At 40.2% G+C, this 21,106-nt stretch overlaps 1 protein-coding gene across 2 annotated transcripts in view; it reads right to left on the bottom strand.

The window, feature by feature from the left end:
- Window positions 1–21,106, bottom strand: part of Tox (thymocyte selection associated high mobility group box) — a 296,483-nt gene that overhangs the window by 6,747 nt on the left and 268,630 nt on the right. For both annotated transcript variants that reach the window (XM_063258463.1, XM_003464395.5), the window contains exons 6-7: window positions 12,151–12,231; window positions 1,158–1,544 (exon numbers count right to left, since the gene is read on the bottom strand). In XM_063258463.1, the coding sequence (XP_063114533.1) occupies window positions 1,158–1,544; window positions 12,151–12,231 (468 nt within the window). The remainder of the gene's footprint in view (window positions 1–1,157; window positions 1,545–12,150; window positions 12,232–21,106) is intronic.

The raw sequence follows: 21,106 nt of genomic DNA, 5'->3' as shown, positions 1-21,106 counted from the left end.
ATTTACTGGAACTCTGAGGACTAGAGCTTTGGGTTATAAAAATGAACTGGGCACAGCAGCATTCTCCTACAACCGCAGAACTCTGAGAGGCTGTTGCAGGAGAATGCGAGTGTAAGGCCAGCCTGTGCTACTTAGTGATTTAGTGAGTCTCTGTCTCAAAGTTTAAAATGAAAATTTTAGACACCAGAGTTGACAGCTCAGTGCAAAGGCACTGAAGTTATGTCCCGGTCTCTCTCTCTCTCTCTCTCTCTCTCTCTCTCTCTCTCTCTAACACACACACACACACACACACACACAGCTGAATTTGCTATCATTTCTAATTTTTGCCTTTATTTTCTAAAACCAGTTCTTAGGATTTCTGAACACTTCATGTTCAGTTGAGTTTGCATGGTTTGCTTCCAATTTTCAAATTTTGGAACAGCACCAAAACTCAAAAAGAAAATTTTACTTCAAAGAAAAGTTAAGATTTCCTACAAGTGATTTCAATAATCAAGCAGTGGAGAGGAAACCTTCCAAACCCCCATGTGTTCTTTTTATGGAGAGGTCAGCTACCATGTTTATTTACGTATTTAAAATTTTCCAGAGCTGGGGATTTAACCCTGGTCCTGTTACATGCTAGGTCCTCTGTCATTGGATTACACCCTAGGGTCCCCTCAAATATGTTTGAATAAAACTCTGGCTGAGATGCCCTGTTACTTCTATTTTCTGGGTACCATCGAACTTGCTTTTAGACTTGACAACACTTTGCAGCATCTACTGGATTAACAGGTATACCACTCAAGTCATCCTCATTACCAAACAATGCTTAAAAAGTACAGAATTCTCTATCCCAGTGAGGTCTGTGCATCTGAAAATAATAAGTATACTTCTTTCGAGATGCAGAAACCAAAAGGCTGACTATAGAATGAAGCCAGTGAGCATCAAGGGAAGGAAGCTGGGAATTGTGCACAGAAGCGGTTCTGCACTGGTGGGATAGTTCAACGCCACACACATTCACTGTGTGTGCAAACTGCAGTTTCAGACAGTCGGTGTCTGTGTACACCATCAAGTCTCTTCCCATTTAACGCTCAGCTCCCCTGGTCTTCCCTGGGTGAAGGGATCCTGCCCTCCCTGGCCCTGTGGAAGCAGCTGCGTCTCAGTCAGGAGGTGGCACTTACTTGCTGCATGGTCGGGGAGTGTAAGGCAGACTGGACCTGCATGGGGAGCTGGCCCCCGATGGGCTGCTGCATGGCGTGCGGCTGGTGCTGCTGCATGCTGAGATGCTGGTGGAGCGGTGGGCTGATCTGGAGGGGTGGCGGGGGGGACACGGCCATGTTTGCTATGGAGACAGTCACTGGCATTTGGTTGTTCGGCTTGGGCGCTATGCTCCTGGGGAGGCTGGGGTGCATGGCAGTGAGGTGGGGACTCATTCCTGGTTGTTGGTGGTAGTGGGAGCTTAGGTAGAGAGCCGAGTGGGCCTGGCTGGGTCCGTGGAACACTGACGGCTTTGAACTGATCAGCTGAGGAGGCTGGGATGTCTTCACGTCGACAGGCTCACTGTAGCTCTGTGGAGATGAAGGAGAGAAGGGTTAGAGATGGAGCCATAGGCTCTGGGTCCACGAGCACGGTGTCCATGAGTCCACTCAGAAACCGTGTGGGAACCAGCACCCTTGCCAGTTCCTGATCCCTTATCTAGACATTCCTCCATTCAAACATTCCTCCATTTACCCAAGGCTAAGTTTGATCCCAGCTCTCTTATGAGATCTAAAACAATCTGCACGACCCTTCTCACCATCTTCACGAAAAGATGCAAGGTGAGAAGGGTTCCGTCACGGCCCTCCTGCAAATGCAGTATAACTCACTCTCAGAGTAATTCATTTCTGCGGTTCTCCTATTGATTACATGTTTAACTTCTTTTTCTTTTATATCCTGAAAGAGCTTGGCCTAGTTATCTGCACAAAGTTGGTTGATGGAAATGACTATGGAAGAAAAAAAATTCTAAAATACCTTTCTGAAGTCTTACAAAATTACATTAATATATCTTCAAAGTAACCATGGAACTCATCTTGATTTTTTTTTTTTACAAAGAAGCTGGTGATGAATTATTCCCCTTAATGAAGTGGATAAAAATAATCTCTCTTAGAAATTTTAGACTCCATCATAAATTAATATAATTTTGCCCTAATTTTTCCCACTTTCATAGGGCCACTTCCTAATAATCTTTTAATTGACTTGAAAACTAGACATTTCAGTGGAAGCTGAAAAGAATCAAGAAGTAACTGTGACATTTCCTCTTGGATGTGAACTTGCGTCCTGCTTATGCCAAGAAGAAGAGGCTGATACAACAAGCGGAGGGAGACAAAGCAAAACAAAGCAGGAGAATAAAACACCAACATGTCCTTTTGGAGGAAAAAGTCAACTTTGTCAAAAGCAGCCTTTGAGGATGCATAGGCCCCGTTTCCTCCAAGGCGACGTCGTGGTCACTCATTACAGATTGGAGTGTTTTCTGGGCTCTGTGATCCCCAAGGCAGATGGGAGGGCCACTCGTGTTTCTCCTGACTGGGTGCCGCTGCCACCGTGTTGAGGGACTCAAGCCACTCAGCTTCGCTCTCACAATCAGTTTATAGCACGGTTAGTTTGGCAGTGTTTGCCCCCAGTAATGCAAGAAGATGCACACAAAAATCACAACACGAAGGGTGCTGTCCACGTGTGCCAGCTTTTGAGAGGAGGCAGGCCCAGCCACGGCAGGGAGGTTCTTCGCCTCGTGCTCTGTCTCCACTGTAAGACCACATCCAACCCTAGGTGATGCACACCGCACCGTGGGAACCTGGGGACCAGGGAAGCCCTGAGTCCTCCATGCAGAGCGTAGAGGCAGGTGCACCCACGGGATCCCAGCGCTGCCCCTCGAAGGACCTGCTCCTGAGGACACTTCTGTGTCCGTGTTGATGCAGCTTGCTGAGATGGGAATCCGTGTTTATACACCTTGTCTTCTGTTACGACATCCAAAATACCAAAAGGTGTTCAAGACACTTTAAATAGAGGTTACAGGCCAAAGTAACTCGGAAGTTATTTTATTAAATGTTGTTCCTAAAATGTGTTTTCAATTAAACAAAAAAGTTCATACTTTTTTGTTTTGGTTTCATTTAAAAAATTCTTGTTGATGTGTAATATGGTTAATAATTCAAGGGAAGGGCAAAATAGGTTAATGCAGTCTGGGTGGACAGTGAGTACTTTTATATCAGAACAACATGTACTACAACCAGTAACAGTGCGACAGTGATCCTATACATGGCACCAAGAGTCTCTGCTAACTGTGTGTCTGAGTAACCCAGGAAAGCACTGTTGTCGGGTTTTCATTCCTTTGCTTTTAGCTGATTGCAGGACTGATTTTTTGTATACTCGATAGCAACTTCACATTGGAAAGAATTATATTTCATTGAAAAAAATTGATATTTGTTGGTACATTTTTGTTTTCTGCTCTTAGCTGTTTTTAATTGAAAAATAAAAAATTATGTCCCTTTTCTGTACAATCAAAACTATGAAATATATATAATTATGCAAAATGCTTTCATTTTAAAAATTGTACATATACCTCTTTCCTAGATAATAAAGTGACGACTCTAGAAATAAAAATGTTCAATTCAAAATAAACAATAAATACAATTCTCCTGAATAAAAATAATTCCACTTTTTTTTGGTGGCACAGGGGATGGAACTCAGAGCCTTCTCACTGAGGTATGATGTCAGATCTTTAAAAAAATTGTTATTATTTTATAAAAGTTTGGGACAGGGTGTGGCCAATTCAGTAAGTTGCCGAGGCTGGGCTCGAACATGCAGGCTTCCTGCGTCAGCCTCTCCGAGTGCTGGGATTACTGGTGTGCGCCCCATGGCAGAGAAGTCTACTCTTTCTGTAATAGGGCGTGGCCCATCATATGGGCTGAATGATGGATGAATGGAGACAGAGAGCTCGATGGACAGACAGTGACCTAATTTGAAGTGTTCTATGACTAATCTTGCGAAGACCATCTTTGCTCATGAATAATTAGACTCAAACTTCTCTGTTCAGCTACTTGTCATTTCTGCTCTCCACACCAAAGATACAAAGCCCAGTTCCCTAAACCTATTTTGAAATAGTAGTAAGTTTTAATCATTAGGTCTATAATAAACTAAAATTACATTGATTTACCAAAATAATGACCCACAAAACTGAAAAATAAATTTTAAGACAGCAGGGGAAGAATTTTAGTGAGCTGCTTTTCCCCTCCTTTCTAAATTACTGCAAGTGGGAGGCCAAACAACCTGTTGAGTCATATTTGTATGTAAGGCAGGTCCTCCAGTATGAGTTCTCTTGCTGCATTCTCTTTTCACAAAGATGACAAAGTCATCAAGAAAGGGAACTGTTGAATGGTGGGGATCCAAATCCCTGTAGGCCGTGTGCTTGGCACAGTGTGGAGTATCTGCTGAGCATATGCGTGCTTGTTGGATGACTGAGTGACTGTTATGGGACAGAATGGCATGAGGACACTGGTGTCTTGGCTGGAATCTCTTACTATTCATGCCATTTACTCTCCAAGGAGTGAGGAAGGCTCTGAAGGCTTGGAGAACCCACAGAACCCTGGACTTGTCTGCCTCCCCTCTTTCCTCTTAGCACGAAAGGCTCCTTGCCTGAGCAGTGAGAAATTCTAGCCCTCAGTGCCTCCTCTGGTGGGTGCAGGGCACTGTACACCTCTGCACCTCCTGGGCGGACACCACCAGCAGGGCAGTTTGCTATGTGCTACCTTCGTTTCGAGAATTGGTGACTTTATGCAAACGTCACTCATTTAGATGGGAAAAAGCATGCTTCTAGTTTCACTTCTGACTGATTATTAATTAGCATTATGTAATAGGCCATGTATAAATTACAAGAGATATTTTATTATTTTGGAAGATAGGTAGGATAAGTTCATTTTCAATAGCTAGCAGTCATGAGTTCACAATCTGGAATGGAATCTCAAATGGAACTATGAAAAAAATCACGAGTTTCATATATTTTTGCTGTCAATTTTTTCCAATTAAACCATGAAAGCAAAGCTACGATTTTGCAGATCAATTATAGTACATGGAAGATCTCCATACCCACCATTGAGAAATTAGATCTGTTTTTTCATACATGCTAAATAATTTAAATTTGCTTCTATTTTCAAATACATAGATTACTCTTATTTAGTGGTGGGCATCTTCTGCTGGTCACGTGACAAATGTGACTTTTTTAAAAAAAAATCATTGTATACTAGAAGTCTTGGAATCCAGCATTTCCAAAGCTAGGAGGTGTCCTGGCTGTGCGTTTCTAAATACGTTCTGCTTCCTATTTACATTTGTATCACAGGTTTTGAAAAGCTAGTTCTACAAACACAAAAGGAAGGCTGGTGGCCATAGATAACTTCTGGGTCTTATCAGTAGAGACCTCCTTTCACGTGTGCAAAACATACAAAAGGATATGGGTCTGTACTACCTAAAATACTTCTTACCAACCAAGTTGATGATTGCGTGAGATAATTTCAATCTCATTTATTTTGCATTATAAAGAAATATTGCACGGTATATAAATGCCAGCACTGTGGAATGATGTCAGCTATAAAAATGAAAGACTGACAAAGTAATTGTTATTTAAAATAGCAAAGTATAAACATAAGACATTAAACTCAGTGGAAGCAACAATATAGGATTTGCTGAACCAAATCAAATTAATAGTCCAACTAATTTGATTCTTGTTTTCAGCACTGACCAATACTTGGTACACTGGAAATGAAACAAAATTTATGTACCTATTCAATGGTGTGTGGTTACTTCTGGAAGAAAAATTCTTCCTGGTCCTTGCAGGTGATTAACTTATACCCTGAAGCATGAGATTTTATTATCTTTAAATCATGATCTGGCTCACGGAGCTGCAAATTTTATGTTAACAGTCATAAAATGATCCATCCTATTTGTGAATTAAGACTCAGTATCTGCCGCAATAGCTCTCCGTGGGACAGATTCTGTAAGTTTACCTTGTTCTATAAAAAGAAATCATTTCAAAAAACTGTTTCTAATTCACTCTCATTCCATTAATCATCCAGCAGAGAACTGTCTAATTTAATCAAATATTATCCTATTGCGTAAACTTTTTAAAAGGAATTTTTTACTGTAACCTAGCCTTTTCGGTTCCCTATTTGAAAAACTACTCCTTAATATACAGACAAAATCTCCTATTTTCTGTGTGACCTTAAAGTCATGAATCTGATTGCTTTTACTTAAGAAACCAGAACGCAGTCATCCAAATGCTGCCTCCTGCCCAGCCGGCATTTCCGAGAAACTGTACCCTTATTTCAATAATGCTGCTTTTATTTGGGATATTTGGGAACTTCCCTACTGGAATTCTTTTCAGGGCCAGTGGGACACTGTTTTACATATCCGGGGACAGCTCTTTTTGTTGTGATGGAGAATCTGAGTTTTGGAAATTGCTCTTGGCTGAGGCCAATCCTGTGGGTTCTGTGTAGGTGATGTTTGGGGAAAAGAATGAGGTATGAGAACTGATTTTCTAAGGTCCCTCATGTACTTTGCCTGATCTCGGTTCCAAAATGTGGGTTTCAAAAAACCTTTCGACCTGCAGGAGCAGTAATAAAGTGATTCTGTAGCCTCCAACATGGTTACTTTGAATGCAACACTCATTTTGGAATATAAATTCTGGTCTATGTGATGAACTGAAACCAGTTCCGTTGCTTTAAAGTCAGACATTGTTTTCAACATAACAATCTAGATCCACATCTAAGAACTTTCAGCATATGGAAAAATTGTGTTTCCTTAAACTTTATTTAACAGCCCACCTCAGTGTGATCCTAAGTTGCATGTAGAAGCTGCCCAAGCCAGGAATCCCTGGACCTCATGACAGAATACGTTTTTGGCCTTCTTTTCAGGCTCCATATTTCAATTAAGTAATCTATACGGAAAAGGTATTTTTGCTTATATTTAGGTCATTTATTATCTTAATAAAGGGATGTATCTATGAAGCAAGAGTTTTTTTTAAACATCATTTTATGTATTCTTTATATCAGAGTAGTCTTGCAGTCAAAATGAAACACACAAATCTTCTTCTACTCTTTTGCATGTCTACCAGTAATAAAAATAAAATTAGAAATACTGATCCCTTATATTTATTAAATGCCTTCTATGTACAACATCCAGAACTATTCAGTTTATTCTTCAATTTTTAAAATTTCATTTATTGTGGTTAGAATACTGAACATAATTGAAATTTCAAATGTGCAAAAATTCTTGCTGACTCTGGGTGAAGTATTTTACAGCAGCTTTCCAGAGCAAATTCTGTCTGTTTAGCTAAAATGTTATGCCTATTGGTTATCAGGCATCTCTATCCTCCCAGCTTCTGAGCACTAGCTTTCTACTAAAAAACAAACAAGGCTAAAATTTGAACCCAACCCCTGTATCCCAGCAGTCTGAATGTCTGCAGTCTTAAGGCACTCCTGGTTTGGCAGTGGTGACCCTTTCTGAGGTCTCTAATATGGTTTCTTTGCTCTCACACAGAAAGACTGAGGTTGAAGATCCCTCAAACACCATCTATAACCTTCACTTACAACCTTTGCTTCTATTTTTAATTCTTCCTAGGAAAAGCAATTGTTTAGTCCAGTAACTGAAGACTTTGTAAAGCCTCTCGATCAGATTAAATGCCCTAGTTTGAAATGGTTTCTATTTTCACGTTTTAGAGTCAGAGAAAGTAATAACCATCCCTTGTCCAGTCCCAGTTGTGGGCTTCAGCATCCTTGTCTTGTCTTTGGGGGAGGATCTGATACATTTGAATCCACTCTTCTTTGATAGTTTCATCCTGTGACCCTTCTGCAAAAGTCTTCTTATCCTTTTTAATGCCTTCCTGTAAACTGCAGAGCCTAAAACTGATATGTTATTCTGGAATCTGCCTAGTGCTGTGTTGCACTCCATGTTCCTCTTGGTGTATCTGGTCATTCTGGCAGCTGGACCCATGGGTAGTGGCCAGTGCTGAGCAGCTCTGTCCCTGGCTCTGTGTGCCCTAATGAGGAATCCACCCAGTGGGAACAGCATTAGGCAGAAGAGAAGTTTCTGAACATTTTGCAGGACCGGGTGTCTTTAAAGCCTCTGGTGGTGGTGGTGGTGGGTGTGAAGACCAAGAGCAGCTTCTGGACCTCAGCCTCCTTTAAGTCACTGAAGCTATCCTCTCTGCTGTCAATATCAAGAGTTGATATGGAACTTTATTGGAGATAAGAGGTGCTTATTCTAAAGGGGAAAGTATTTGATAATCATGAAAGGTAGACAAAAGCCTGGAAACTTTGGTTAAAGACATTGAGGAGTCTGCCACTCCCATCTTCTCTCCTCCACAGGCCAGCTATTCTCCCTGGAGTTTAGAGCTTATGGGACTGTGCAGGCTGGTTGTCATGATGAGCAGAAATCTATACAAAATGCCCAGCACAGTGTGTGCCACAGAGAGGCTGCTTAATAACAGGGTGCCACTTATGTGCATGTAATAATTGGGAAAAATGCATTATGCAGAGGATGTGTGTCAGTTTGAAGTGCAATAAGGATGTTTCATCTACCAGCATTGGGCTTTCTTGTTTGGGGTTGATTTCAATCTCATTCAAGCCTAGATGTGGGTGACACAGCACATCATACATGTAAACAGCGGTAATGGCTGAATGGGCAGAGGATTGCTAATCGTAGCACGCTGTTTCACCATAGTGTCCTGGTCACTGCTGTTTCTATTATGTTCTGAAAGACTCAGCTAATTTTAGAGTATAGTGTCAAACTTCTCAAGTGTCGTGAAATATACCACTTGGGCCTATCCTGTTCTTCCTGTTCTCTCAGCACCCAGAAGTGGCCCTGACAGAAAGCAGGTGTAACACAGCCTCGCCCCGGAGGCGGAGTGTGACCTAAGGCAGAGGCAGTGGGAAACGGCAGATTATCATGGGCCACAAGTAAGCAGGGTCTGTCAGTCTAGAACTCAGAGCCTGATTTGGTGGAATGAATGCTCAGAAAATAGGTCCCATCATATGTGGTTCTGGAGAGTAAACTGTCTTCAGCAAGAACGTAGGAAAACAGACATAGTGCTCTGGATAAAACCATTGTTCAAGGGCCAAAATGACCTTTGAGGAGGTCACGCCGTAAGTGTGTAACAATGTGGGGTATGGGATTATAAGAAAGCATCGTATTGGGGTTTAAGAGCAGCACGGCCCAGCACAAGGACCAAGGAAAAGTTAAGGGTATAGCTCAGAAAAAGACCAAAGGTGATGCACGCCATGGCCAGCTTTGCTCAGCAGACACCTGAAATATTTTCCTGTTCACTGAAATGTTGGAAATCAAGATTACCTAAGGTTAAAGAGCGGAGATTAAGGATCACCTCATCTGAGGTGACCATTTAATAGTAATTCAATAATTCAATACTGAAACCCATTCAGTGGCTTCCTGGAGACTGAAAATACACTTTGCTCTTTTCACTGTCTTGCACAGTGTTTAGGGTTGGGATCCTGCCCACCTTGTCTGCTGCAGCTCAGTTCTGGCCACCCCACTGTCCTTGTACTCACAGGGCCCTTTTGTCACACTGAGTCTTTGTACTTGCTTTAACACTGCCCGGCTCTGCGAACCCTCTGGTTCTGTGAACCGTCTGGTTCTGTGAACCCCCGCTTTTCAATGCCACCTCTTCAAAGACACCTCTGCAAGCCAGACTAGCAGGCTCTTTGCTCTATGTCCTTAGATTCTCAAGGACCTTGATTATTTATTAGTTTGTGTTTTCATCATTGGTCTCCCTTGACTAAACAAGAAGTTCTTCATGTATAGGTCAAATTTTCCTGTTCTCTGTCATATCTCCTGAGTCTGGTAAGATCATGTGCCCAGGAATGTTCACCAAAGAATATGTTAAACAAAAAAAATAAACAAGAGGAAGAAGAAGAGGAGGAGGAGGAAGAGAAGGAGGAAGAGGAGGAGGAGTAAGAAGAGGAAAAAGAAGAAGAGGAGGAGGAGGAGAAGGAGGAGGAGGAGGAAGAAGAAGAAGAAGAAGAAGAAGAAGAAGAAGAACAACAACAACAACAACAACAACAACAACATCAAGAAAAGGAAAAGCATTAACAGTGACAGAACAGACCTTGGCTGACAAATAGCAGTTTCCTGGAGCTGTAACTAATGTATGATGGTACATTTTCTGTTGGCTGTTTTAGGTATTCTTTAATAGTTAAATGATTTATAGCAGTAAAAATTATAGTGTAAAAATATTTCAATATGCAGAGCTATTATTTGCCTAGTCACAATCAAAATGGAACAAGAAATGGAATTTTACGTCCGGCACTATCTGCCATGGGAGGGTAAGCTGGCACATTTTCTGTGGGTGCACAGAAGAGTTACACAGAGCACACCTGCTCATACCCAGTACCGGAGGGTCATATTCCTAACCTGGAGGGAATGATTGTGACTTCCGTCCCTTTTGTATAAACATAATGGGTAGTTGAACATAAATAGAGATTGAACAGCTCCAGCAAAATTCCTACTGCCAAAGAGAAGAAAAATGTCAGAGTAAGCTGTAAAAAAAAGTGCTTGGTTTTTAAATGTAGAAATGGCAATTCACAGCATTTATACAAATTGCTGTGTGCTGTGGGTTGCAGCTCTGAGACTGAATAGTGAGAAAAGTTGCAGCTAAGAGCAAATCTGAGGACACTTGTTTTGGAAGTAAAGGCTTAGTCAGTCTTATAGCGCTCAGCAATTCACATGCCATTCGCGCATTTGGTATGGGGACCGAGACTTCCTGCACTGATTCTCTCACATGTAAAGAGGCTCTGATTTAAACTCTGTTAGAATGTTTAAAAAGAAAGGTATCTTGAACGAAGTAAGGAGAACTCAGTTTTAAAAGTCTCCTATATTTTTAACATAGTTGTTAACAAAGTTAAGTAATGACTGGATAGATCTGATCTTTGGTGGCTTATTTTTTGTTATAATTTTGGGCACGTTCTGTGAATGCTATACATATACAAAATGTGAGATGCTATCACGGGAAATATAAGTAACTTTGAAAGAAGTATAAGGTACAGAGTGAGAGAAAGCAGGAGAGTTAGCAACTGAGGGCTAAATCCCAAACAGTAAGTTTCCCACAATGTCACTCCTTAGAAATAGAGCACACACTTGCATTAGATCAACAGTGCGCTAAAAGATTTTACTCATTTGTATTTGTCTTTTATTTTCTTCTCAGTGACAATATATTCAGCATATATTTTTCATAATAAAGCACTAATTTATATAACTATTTTAGATTTGTTAGAATGTGAAAGGGCATTTTTGGATTAAAAAAAGTATTTTTCCATGAGCAAATGCAATGGAGTTCAGAGCCCAGGGAACCAGGTCACAGCCAAGCTTGGACTGCAAATGAACTGGTGCTAAGTCCTTCTGGACTTGGCCCAGCTTCTCTGTGGTTATTTCCCTGAGTATTTTACACAAGAAAATGTATCTTCAGTATCATGGGACCGAACAGAGCCAACTCCTACGCAGTTGTAACAGTGAGAACTAGTCCCAAGGACATTCTGAAGCACAAATATGTGAAAATCAGAGGCTGCAGTGGTGCACACCTCTAATCCCAGCATTTAGGAGGCTGAGGCAGGAGGATCCCCATGAGTTCACAGCCAGCCTGGGCTCCCGAGTGAGTCCAGAGGCAGTCTGAAGCGCACAGTGAGACTCTGTCTCAAAAAAATTTTTGCAAAGTCATGTTTTAGTGTTTAACGAAATGATGGGCTTTTTCTTTTTCTTGCTAGCTGACTTCCTGATGATGCAACAGGCACACATTAAGAGTTAGTATCTACTCAGCAAAGGCCCATAAGGCGGAGAGGAAATTTAAGAGTTGGGGATGGAGAGAGAGAAAGAAGCTTCAGGATCAAGAATCTGCTGCGATAACTCTACCAACCAATAACGCACAGGTGGACAACAGGAGGCCAGGAGGCCAGGAGGACGCTGCTCCAGTCTTTCGGTGATGAACTAACATTTCCATCACATAGAGCTTTGTTTAGGATGTCCTGTTTTTTCAACAAAAGAGACTGAAAAAATGCTAAAGTGATCTTTTATGCTTTTAAATGACTATCGAAGTCTGCACTGAGAGGCCACAGTGCATCACAATGCCACGCAACCGCCTGTTACCTTGGATACAAGGCTGGCTCTGTACGCTGCTAGCTGCTTCAGGTACTCCTTCTTTGCAGCCTCGGTCTTCTTTTTATAGACCTGTGACAACAACAAAGAATCCTAAATTAGAAAGCGCATCTGCTTTTGTTTTCAGCGAAGTATAAGAGAGAATAATTGCACACACATACATATAATCGTATAATATAATAATATATATCTTTCTGAAGATTGTTTTTCTACTAAAACCAATTTGAAAGAAGAAAGGCAATGGACTAGATAACAAGATCAATGATAGCAACATTTTACATCTTACACAATGCACATGAAAGGATTTATCTGGGCTACTTTGAGAGTGGAAGGAGTTGGCTTAGGAAGATGCTCCTGATGAAGGTTCCCCGGGAGACCACACATGCGCAGGTGAGGCATTCATATTTCTCTAATGGGGAAATAATCCCCAGTGCAGTCATGGCCTAACACAGACATGCCAGGCTTAGTACAAAAGTAAAGATGAATTCAGAGATGGTGCAGCATGTTTAATAATAATCAAAGGACGCAGAGGTAGAGTTTGTAGGTCCATAACTATTTGAAGAGTTCAAGCCTTGCGAGAGCTCTGTTTTGACAGACTCAGGGGCAGGGTACACGGTGGAGAGTGGACTGGGGACCCCGAGCAGCTGGGGACTGCATGAGTCCCACGCTACAGGACCCAGGCAGCTTGTTTTCCAACAGAAACACCAGATGACACAGATCTGTGAACACCTCATTCTGAAAGGTAAAAATGTTCTAAGATGAATCTCCGTTTACAGAAGCTTCTCATTTCTGAGAGGGAATCATCCTGAAAATAAAAGTGAAATAATCCAAAATGGAGCAAAAGAACTGAAAGAGGACCTGTTTGTATGCTAAAGGTCATTCCGCTAAGTTAAACAGAGAGGAGACGTCAGGCTCAGAAATGAAAAGTGAGCGATGTGAACACACATGGTTGTCTGCTGCCATTAAGCTGATGGTTTCAAGATTTTAGACAAGATGCTTGGCAATCTTTTGAAATCCACCCAAAAGAGCAAAAATTTTTCATCATTTACTGTGGAAATGGACATGTATTTTCCTTGAAACAAATATTTTAAATTTTCCACATGTTGAATTTTACAGCAGGGCACAAGGCTTGGCTCATATTTTTTAAAGCTGAGCTCAAAACCAGACACAGGTCAGTATTGAAAAGTGGCTTCAGAATTTGTCAGAGTAGTTAAAAATAAATTATGTCTGAAGAGCTACTACCTGCCAGTTGGCAGGTTTCTAATGATGCCTGTGGTTTGCTGAGCCCAGTACTCAACTGTGAAATTCAAGATTGAGAAATATTATTTACTCACGAGTATGTTAATTAAGGCAGAACATTGTACTTAAGGTAAACAAATGACCACGCCTGTCAACAGAATTATAATGGGACTCTATGTAGTGAATTCGTTAATTATTCTCCTGGAAGAGGGCTGTCAACCCTGAGTTTTGTACTTGGCATCTTGGTACAATAAAAAGGCCAATGAAAATACAGAAGTAAGAATCAGCACAGTATTATCATATAACCATTGCACTGCCTTTACCAAGTAGGAAGCTGAAGAAACTAAAAATTTTTGTTCCGTTTTTGGTAAAAAACCAACAAATCATTTTCTTGGAATACAAGAATATTCTTCCTTCCTGAACTGATTGTTGGAAGTCAGATTCAGATTCTCTTTTGGAAATGCATATGTGGAAACAGATTACACGCTACAGCAGAGGGAATGCTTTTGAACAGTAAGGGCCGCTATACCTCTTTATTCAGAAACACATTCTTCCGATTTCTCTTGATGGATTTTGTTGTTAACAGATTTCTGTAAACTTTCCCTTAAGTCTCTTCTCCCGGACACAGAAGTGTTAACTCTCCTGAAATTTGCTGATCAACAAACATGAGAGAGAGGTGGCTTCACTCCATGCATTTCAGGAAGAATATGTGCCCTGGATTGCACTCTGGGATCGATGTTGTTACGAATACCTGACCAGTCTCACAGGTTCCTGTTTTCCGCAAATGGCTCCCCATTGGCTATTGGCAATTGTCTATGTTGGGCTCATTGTGTAAGTGCCTAAATGCCACTTTAAAAAGGTAAACTCATCACGTCACATTACAAGGATTGATGGATCCACTCTTCCCTGGACCAGCTGCAGATGCTCAGAGGCAGAATTCAAAGGGGGGCAATTTCAGCTGGTACACTTCTGCAATTGTGTTTAAAGGGGAGAATCCCAGATCAGAATTAAAATGTGGGGTAGCCTCCCTAACACTAATTAGAACCTCCACCTTTGAGAACTACCTAACAGCTCCAATATTATGTACTGCGTATTCTTCTTGGTGCTGGTTTGCAAAACTGGTTGAAAGTGCTGTTTGAACTTTATGTTCAGTGAACTTGTCCTAAGACAAACATGAGAGAACAATGCTAATATATAAACATTTCACATGTAAAGGAAGTAGGAAAATTCTTACTTTACAACAGACAATCAAATGATTAGTAACAAATTTCTTTAAAATGTTTCAAAACATTTAGTTATGAGTGCTGGGGATTTAGCTCAGCGGCATAAGTGCCTGCCTTGCGAGAGCATGGTCGTGAGTTCGATCCACACTCAGTTATGAATAGAGAGCCCTTGGCTTTCAGAAGCCACAGAAGTCATGGGGCCACATTTGGCATTGAATAACCACTGTGAAGATCAAGTGCATAAACCTAACCTATAAAGATGGGTCTGATTTATGTCAAAGCTAACTTTGGGGAAGAAACAGTCTCTTTCTCTCTCAGGGAAAGACAAATATTTTAAAGGTATGTGATTCATACAGTAAATATTAGTACTCAGTTGAGCTACAAAATGGCTCCCAAATGGTGCACAGCTGTTTGAAATAAAGTGCAAAGTTGGCCAGATGAGAATTTTAACTTCACAATACATCATTCATCATTTGACCCAGCTCATCCAAACACTTTTGAATTCATCCTGCCCTAACTTAGTTATATGCTGTGGTTTGTTATTCCAAGAAAGCGATCATATCCCATGTAAGGATTGAATCTCAGTGGCTAAACTGAAACACACATACATAGATAGATATCAAATAGCAATTGCAGAGAACGCAAATCCTGTTTATGTAATCTAGGGACTGCTGAGTCATTTTTGAAATGCTCTAAATACCAGCCTGTGTTTTTATGGACTGATAATCCCTAATTAAAATTAGCAGTTCAATATCAATGAATACTACAAACTTAAACAAAAGATTCTTATCTAATTTGTCATTTTATTCATTTGCTTTATTTTCCTTCCCCAAATAAACAATCTATCAGACTCATATAGAAAAGCAAAATTTATGAACACCATTTGATTTCTTCTTTCTTTTCTATTTTGCTCCAATCTCTAGTCATAAATAATTTCTACAGCATTTAGAGTAATAAGAAAACAGTGTAAAATTCTTCCAATTCAGTATTATAGACTGTATAAATCTTGAAAAATCTTTTTTCTTTTTGATTAAACTCAAATGTGAGTTTTCCCATTACAATTTCCTACTTGTACAAAATGTTTAACAATACAGGGATTGATAAAAGCTGGAATACTTTAATCATTATTGCTTGCTGTATACTTTAGAAATTTGAAATTTGTGACTTCTTTCTAGGCTGTTATTATTTAGGTCAGCTTGAGCAAGTGTCATTTGTATTCCATAGAGCTCAGTCCTTAAATGCAGCTGAATTTCATCTTACCAGCATTCCCGTAAGGGCTCCAGAACTCATGGGACTTTATAACATGGCATTCAGAGGACTGAAAGCATTACAGGATGCAACAACAAGAACAAAAATGTTGCTATAGGTTCCCTTTGGGGACCTCCTGATCTAAAGATCAACAATATTGGTATTACCTATTTTTGAGATGATAGGAATCAGAAGCAAGTTGTTTGCTGACAAACATGGCTATAAAATACATTTGCTGATTTAGTAAATGAGTATGATTAGGTAGATGAGATGTTCAACAGATTTCTCTTTTTAAATTTAACAGTGGTTGTTACATTGCATATTGTTAACGTCTGGTGAAAAATAATCTTTGTTTTTTCAATGGCTCTTTCCAACTCTGAGAAGGGCTTTGCATGGGGCAGGTCTCTGACACACAGTTGAAGGGCCTGGTCTCATATTTGTAGTTGAAACTCCAACATGCAGGGCAGTGCTTGGTACATAGGAGACACTCAGGAAAGAGTCACCCACTGCTTAGTGACAGAGATGTGTTCTGAGGAACGTGTCACTAGGTGGTTTGGCCATTGTGTGGATACCATAGAGTACACCCACACAAATGAAGAAAGGTACAATGTCCTTATCCAACATGACTTTGGAACCACCCTCATATGTATACGTGGTTCATGACTGTTCTTCTTGAATATCTGTTCCAGAATTGGGTTTCTCCTTTTTATTAATCGGCACGAGTTCTAAGGACAAGTTACTAAATTGCATTTTCTAAGCTAAAACATACAGCAATGGGAATATCCGATTTGATAGGTACACAGCCCTCCCCAAGCATCTTCACAGATAACACAGAACTTCCAAGAGATGTGAGTGAGCATCATGCTACTGTTATTTTGCCACCCATGCATGGGAGCTCTGTGTGCGATTCCTGCTATGACTGGGTCTAAGCGTGCACATGTTTATACACGTCTTCTACATTTGTTTATGCCTGTGATGCCGTGCATTAATCATACCAATGCACTGATACTTACATGTATTTAAATGCTTGAATTTTAGAAAATATGCTCACTATTTCATGTGATAATTTAATTACTCAGTTTTAAATTCATATGAATATAAACTTTGCTTGCACACTGTAGCTTTGAAATGAACAACTGTTTTGTATATCTTTACATTTGTAAGGAAATGACCAAGATAAACACTCATGCAAATGTTGCTGTACAATAGGATTTTTGTTACCCTTAAGTATTGTTGACATAAAATCCAAATTTTATCAGATGATAAGGGGAGGAACCCAGCGGCATGTATATAGTAGGTGTCTGAGCACCAGCAAGGAGCAAATGATTGGATTCTGTGGGCTCAGAGGATTTGTCAGCTGCCTCCTAAGTGCAATTCTGGCTCTTCATATCCCTGCTGCTTCTAATTTAGCAGGACAGGCTCATAATTGAAGCAAATTAACTATTTACACTTGCCACTTCTACCAGGGAAGAGGACACAGCAGCAGGAAAGAATGAGTAGGAAATTACATTCTTCCCACTTGTGTCAGATCTGCCCTTCTATAAACACATTATCAGTAATTTCATGAGGCGTCAAACATAGGAATAAATACTGAGAGATAAAATATTGAGCCGAGCTGCTGTGGCTAATATTCTTGGGTATGAATTATGCATCCTGAAAGAAGGCACATGTTACAGTGCTCTAACAGTTTCTCTGCAAGTGGTATCTGCTCATTAGGCTCTGCATCTTGAGGTGAGTCCACTGTCTTCTTCCACAACAGGACTCGCATTTACAAAAATATACTCTCTGGGCTCCCGTGGGTTGTGGTTTCTTCTGAATACACCGAACTCTGAATAGGCTTTCCACTCCATTTTTAGCATAACAGCATGTTTATTTAGCTCTTTGGCTGCAGCTTTAAAGCCATTTAATGTAATGTAAACAAGAACATTTTGTTTGTAATTTGCTAAATGTCTTACAGCCTGGCTGTGTCTCCAATTAGGAACTTAAGGTTCATTTGGTAATTTACATCTGGTTCTGATTTAAGGTGACTTTCCATGGCTAGGAAGGACTCAGGAACCCACAGCAGTTTTTTGGACCGAACAGTTCTGCTTCTAAGCTGCTTTGCATTTTGTGCTGTGTAGGATTCGATTTTCTCTGTATTGTCACTGTGAATGCAAGTCCTATACAATAATGACTAGAATCAGAGAATTCAGAAATCATGGAGGTAGACAGGAAATTTAGCTGCAAGTGCATAAAAAAGATGCTGAGGCTTGCTGAAACTCCAAGGAGCCTATATACAAGGAGTGTGAAATTGTTAACTTATTCTTTTTTTTCCTCTGTAGGTTCCAGTCCGTGAAAGATAAGTAGCAAAGACCAACATCACAGCAATACTTGTGTTTTATTCCCTTTCTCCATCTGGTGGCTTTTAAACAAAGTATGCTCCTCAAATGGGCTCTTCATTGTCTTACTAGTTATTAGCATTTAAAATCCCCAGTTGGAGCCGCAAACACCATTCTCCCTCCACTCCAGATTCAGCCCATCTTCCACAGTATTAAGATGAAGAGATCTCTGATACGTGGAGTTTGTTCAGTGGCTTTGGTAGGAATGATTCAGAAGGGAGGTTTTATGTTCCTGGAGGATTGTTATCGCATCTTTCAGCTTCCTTTTGATTTCTCTTCTTTGAAAGATTCCTTGTGGAAACCAAAGTACACACAGTTTCTCACTCACCATGGATTCTGAAAAATAAAGTCCTGCCTTCTGCAGTGGCTTCTTATTCCTGCCTGCATGCCACAATGAGAACATGTAATACAAACACACAGCTGCTTCAGTGGTCCTGTTCCCCCGGTTCTCAAGAAAACATTCTATTTTAATCTCAATGATAGCTGTTTTTCTTTAAATATTGTAATTTTCTTAGCCCCCAATAAGTCATCAATAATTTTGTCCATTTTTCCCAGTTTGTGTTTATTCTTGTAGCTGCTCGTAATTGTGGGCTATTATGACAACTGGATTTTCAAACAATTGTAGCACATGAAATCTCATGCTTTTCTGAGAACTAGTTTCCCACACAATGCCAAAGCATTCCATAGCTTCATTCTGTAGCATGTGTGTGCATCTGAAATTTGGAAGTTCGAAAGTCAGCCTCTACTCTGTTGCAGAGTATTCCTTTAAAAATACATAGTAGTATGTATGTTCCCCAACTTGTATATTAAATGAGAATAAAGTACAATTAATTTAAGCTGGAAACAGCTATTATAGTGTGCTGGCAACATAAAGGGAGAGAACAGGTGGCAACACAGCATAACAACAATTTGGGCTCATATGCTAAAATCTTCTGGATGTCCAAATGTGCATTTGAGGCAGGTATGTTTGCTTTGCTGGCAACTCTTGCAAATATTTAGGGACAGATTGCCACACTTCAGCAGTTTGGTAGCCTATCCTATGCAATAGGTTTTCACCTGATTCTCCATTTTTGTGTCTCTGGGATGGGACTCATCGTGTGTGTGTGTGCGTGTGTGTGTGTGTGTGTGTGTGTGTGTGTGTGTGTGTGTGTGTGTTATGCTTATTATCTGTATTAAGCAAGATCATCTGTTAGGAGAACAGAACAGGCTATACCAAGTGCCTGTTATATCAAAGGAGCATCAGGTATAGGAACAAACCATTCTGGAGTGACCCAAGTTGCTCCCAAAACCTTGTTTTGGTAGCTCTCAAATACTCAGATTTAAAAATACTTAGTTTCATATGAAACATATTTTTCTAAATAATCTTAGTATTACTTTTAGCAATTGGATTTTGATTATGAGATTGCTTTATAATACACCTAATGACTTCTAAAGGCGACTATTATATAATTTTATCCTTCACTTCTAAAATGAATTCTCTCCAGAACACCTTCAGTATTTCCAGGGATGTCCCAAAAGTAGACTCACATGAGTTGTTTATTAAATCAGAAATAAAATGCAAAAGAGAAAAGGGAAATATTTTGTTATCTTATGCATGCAATTATAATACCATGACTGTTACAATGATTAAAACAATTGCAATGGTATCTCCATTAAGAAGGCTCAGCCTTGAGCTTGAACACCAGAATGGGACAATGGGAGTTGCCTCTCCATTTAATATCACAGTTAAGAGGACTGAATCACATATTTTTTGTGTCTGTAAACACTTTTATGATCAGACAAAAAGGATATAGCATGCATTCTTGATATTTGCCCCTTCTATATTAAAATAATATAGGGTTGGTTCAAAGACATATGCTGCTTTGTATTTATTGATTTGAGGAACTACTTTTTAATGGACATTATTCTCTTGTATCATAAATAAGAAACCGGGCACTTATCTTGTAATACAGGGAGTATAAAGGACCTATTCTGAGATCTCCCTTTTTTCAAATCAGTAGTCTTGATGCAAGAACTAATTAGGAAAACGGGATGGACAGAGAAGTGAGGTGAGTGTGTTGGTTTAGGTCACTGATATTTCCTCAAAATAAAAATTTTGATAAACAGATGCTGAGGCAGCCCAGAGGAGTCCTGGAAGAGCACTTTGGTTCTGTTGCCAGGTCTTAGGCAGAGGAGAAAAGCTGAATCTTTAGAGGGGAATCATGTACACCTTTGAGGAACAAGACTGGAACACATACTCTCTAGAGAGAGGAATCTTTTCCTGCAAATTCCATCTAGGAAATCATATCTCAAAAGGCAAAAGAGCTTAGGGATTTAATTTCAGTGCCTATCTGGGAACACACAGTTGGATTACTGGAACAGAACGAGGTACATTCTTATGTGTCACATCAAGAGTCCGAGAGCGAGGCCTCCAAGTAACATAATTCAGAGAACAGAAACAGGCTGATGTGCACTTAATTTCTTATTCAGGGATGAGCTACCTAGAGGAGACTGCACAATTCTACCCCAACTGTCCAGCATCAATGGAGACTATACCTCCAATTCGGGAGCAACAGATCTAGGAACAGAAATCAGCTCTAAAGTCCTGAAACAGCTACATGAGATTTCAGCGAGGATCCATACATATTGTCAACTACCCTAACAACAGTGGGAAATTTTAATTGAGAGCACAGAGAAAGTGTTAGCATGGTATTTTCCATCCTTGAAAACAACTCTTACAACATAGGGCTTGACAGATTAGGCTTATGCTGTCCTATGGAATCGTTACATTTGAAATCCAAAACATACCACCAAGGGCTATCTTTGTGTTGAGGGCTTGGTTATCGGATGATAGGCTACTGAGAATGATTGAATCGTGAT

The sequence above is a fragment of the Cavia porcellus genome, unplaced genomic scaffold, assembly GCF_034190915.1.
Source record: "Cavia porcellus strain 051 isolate PalLab524CR breed Dunkin Hartley unplaced genomic scaffold, mCavPor4.1 scaffold_11, whole genome shotgun sequence".
NCBI lineage: Eukaryota > Metazoa > Chordata > Mammalia > Rodentia > Caviidae > Cavia > Cavia porcellus.
Note: the sequence above shows the minus strand (reverse complement) of the source record. Positions and strands in the feature narration are given on the sequence as shown.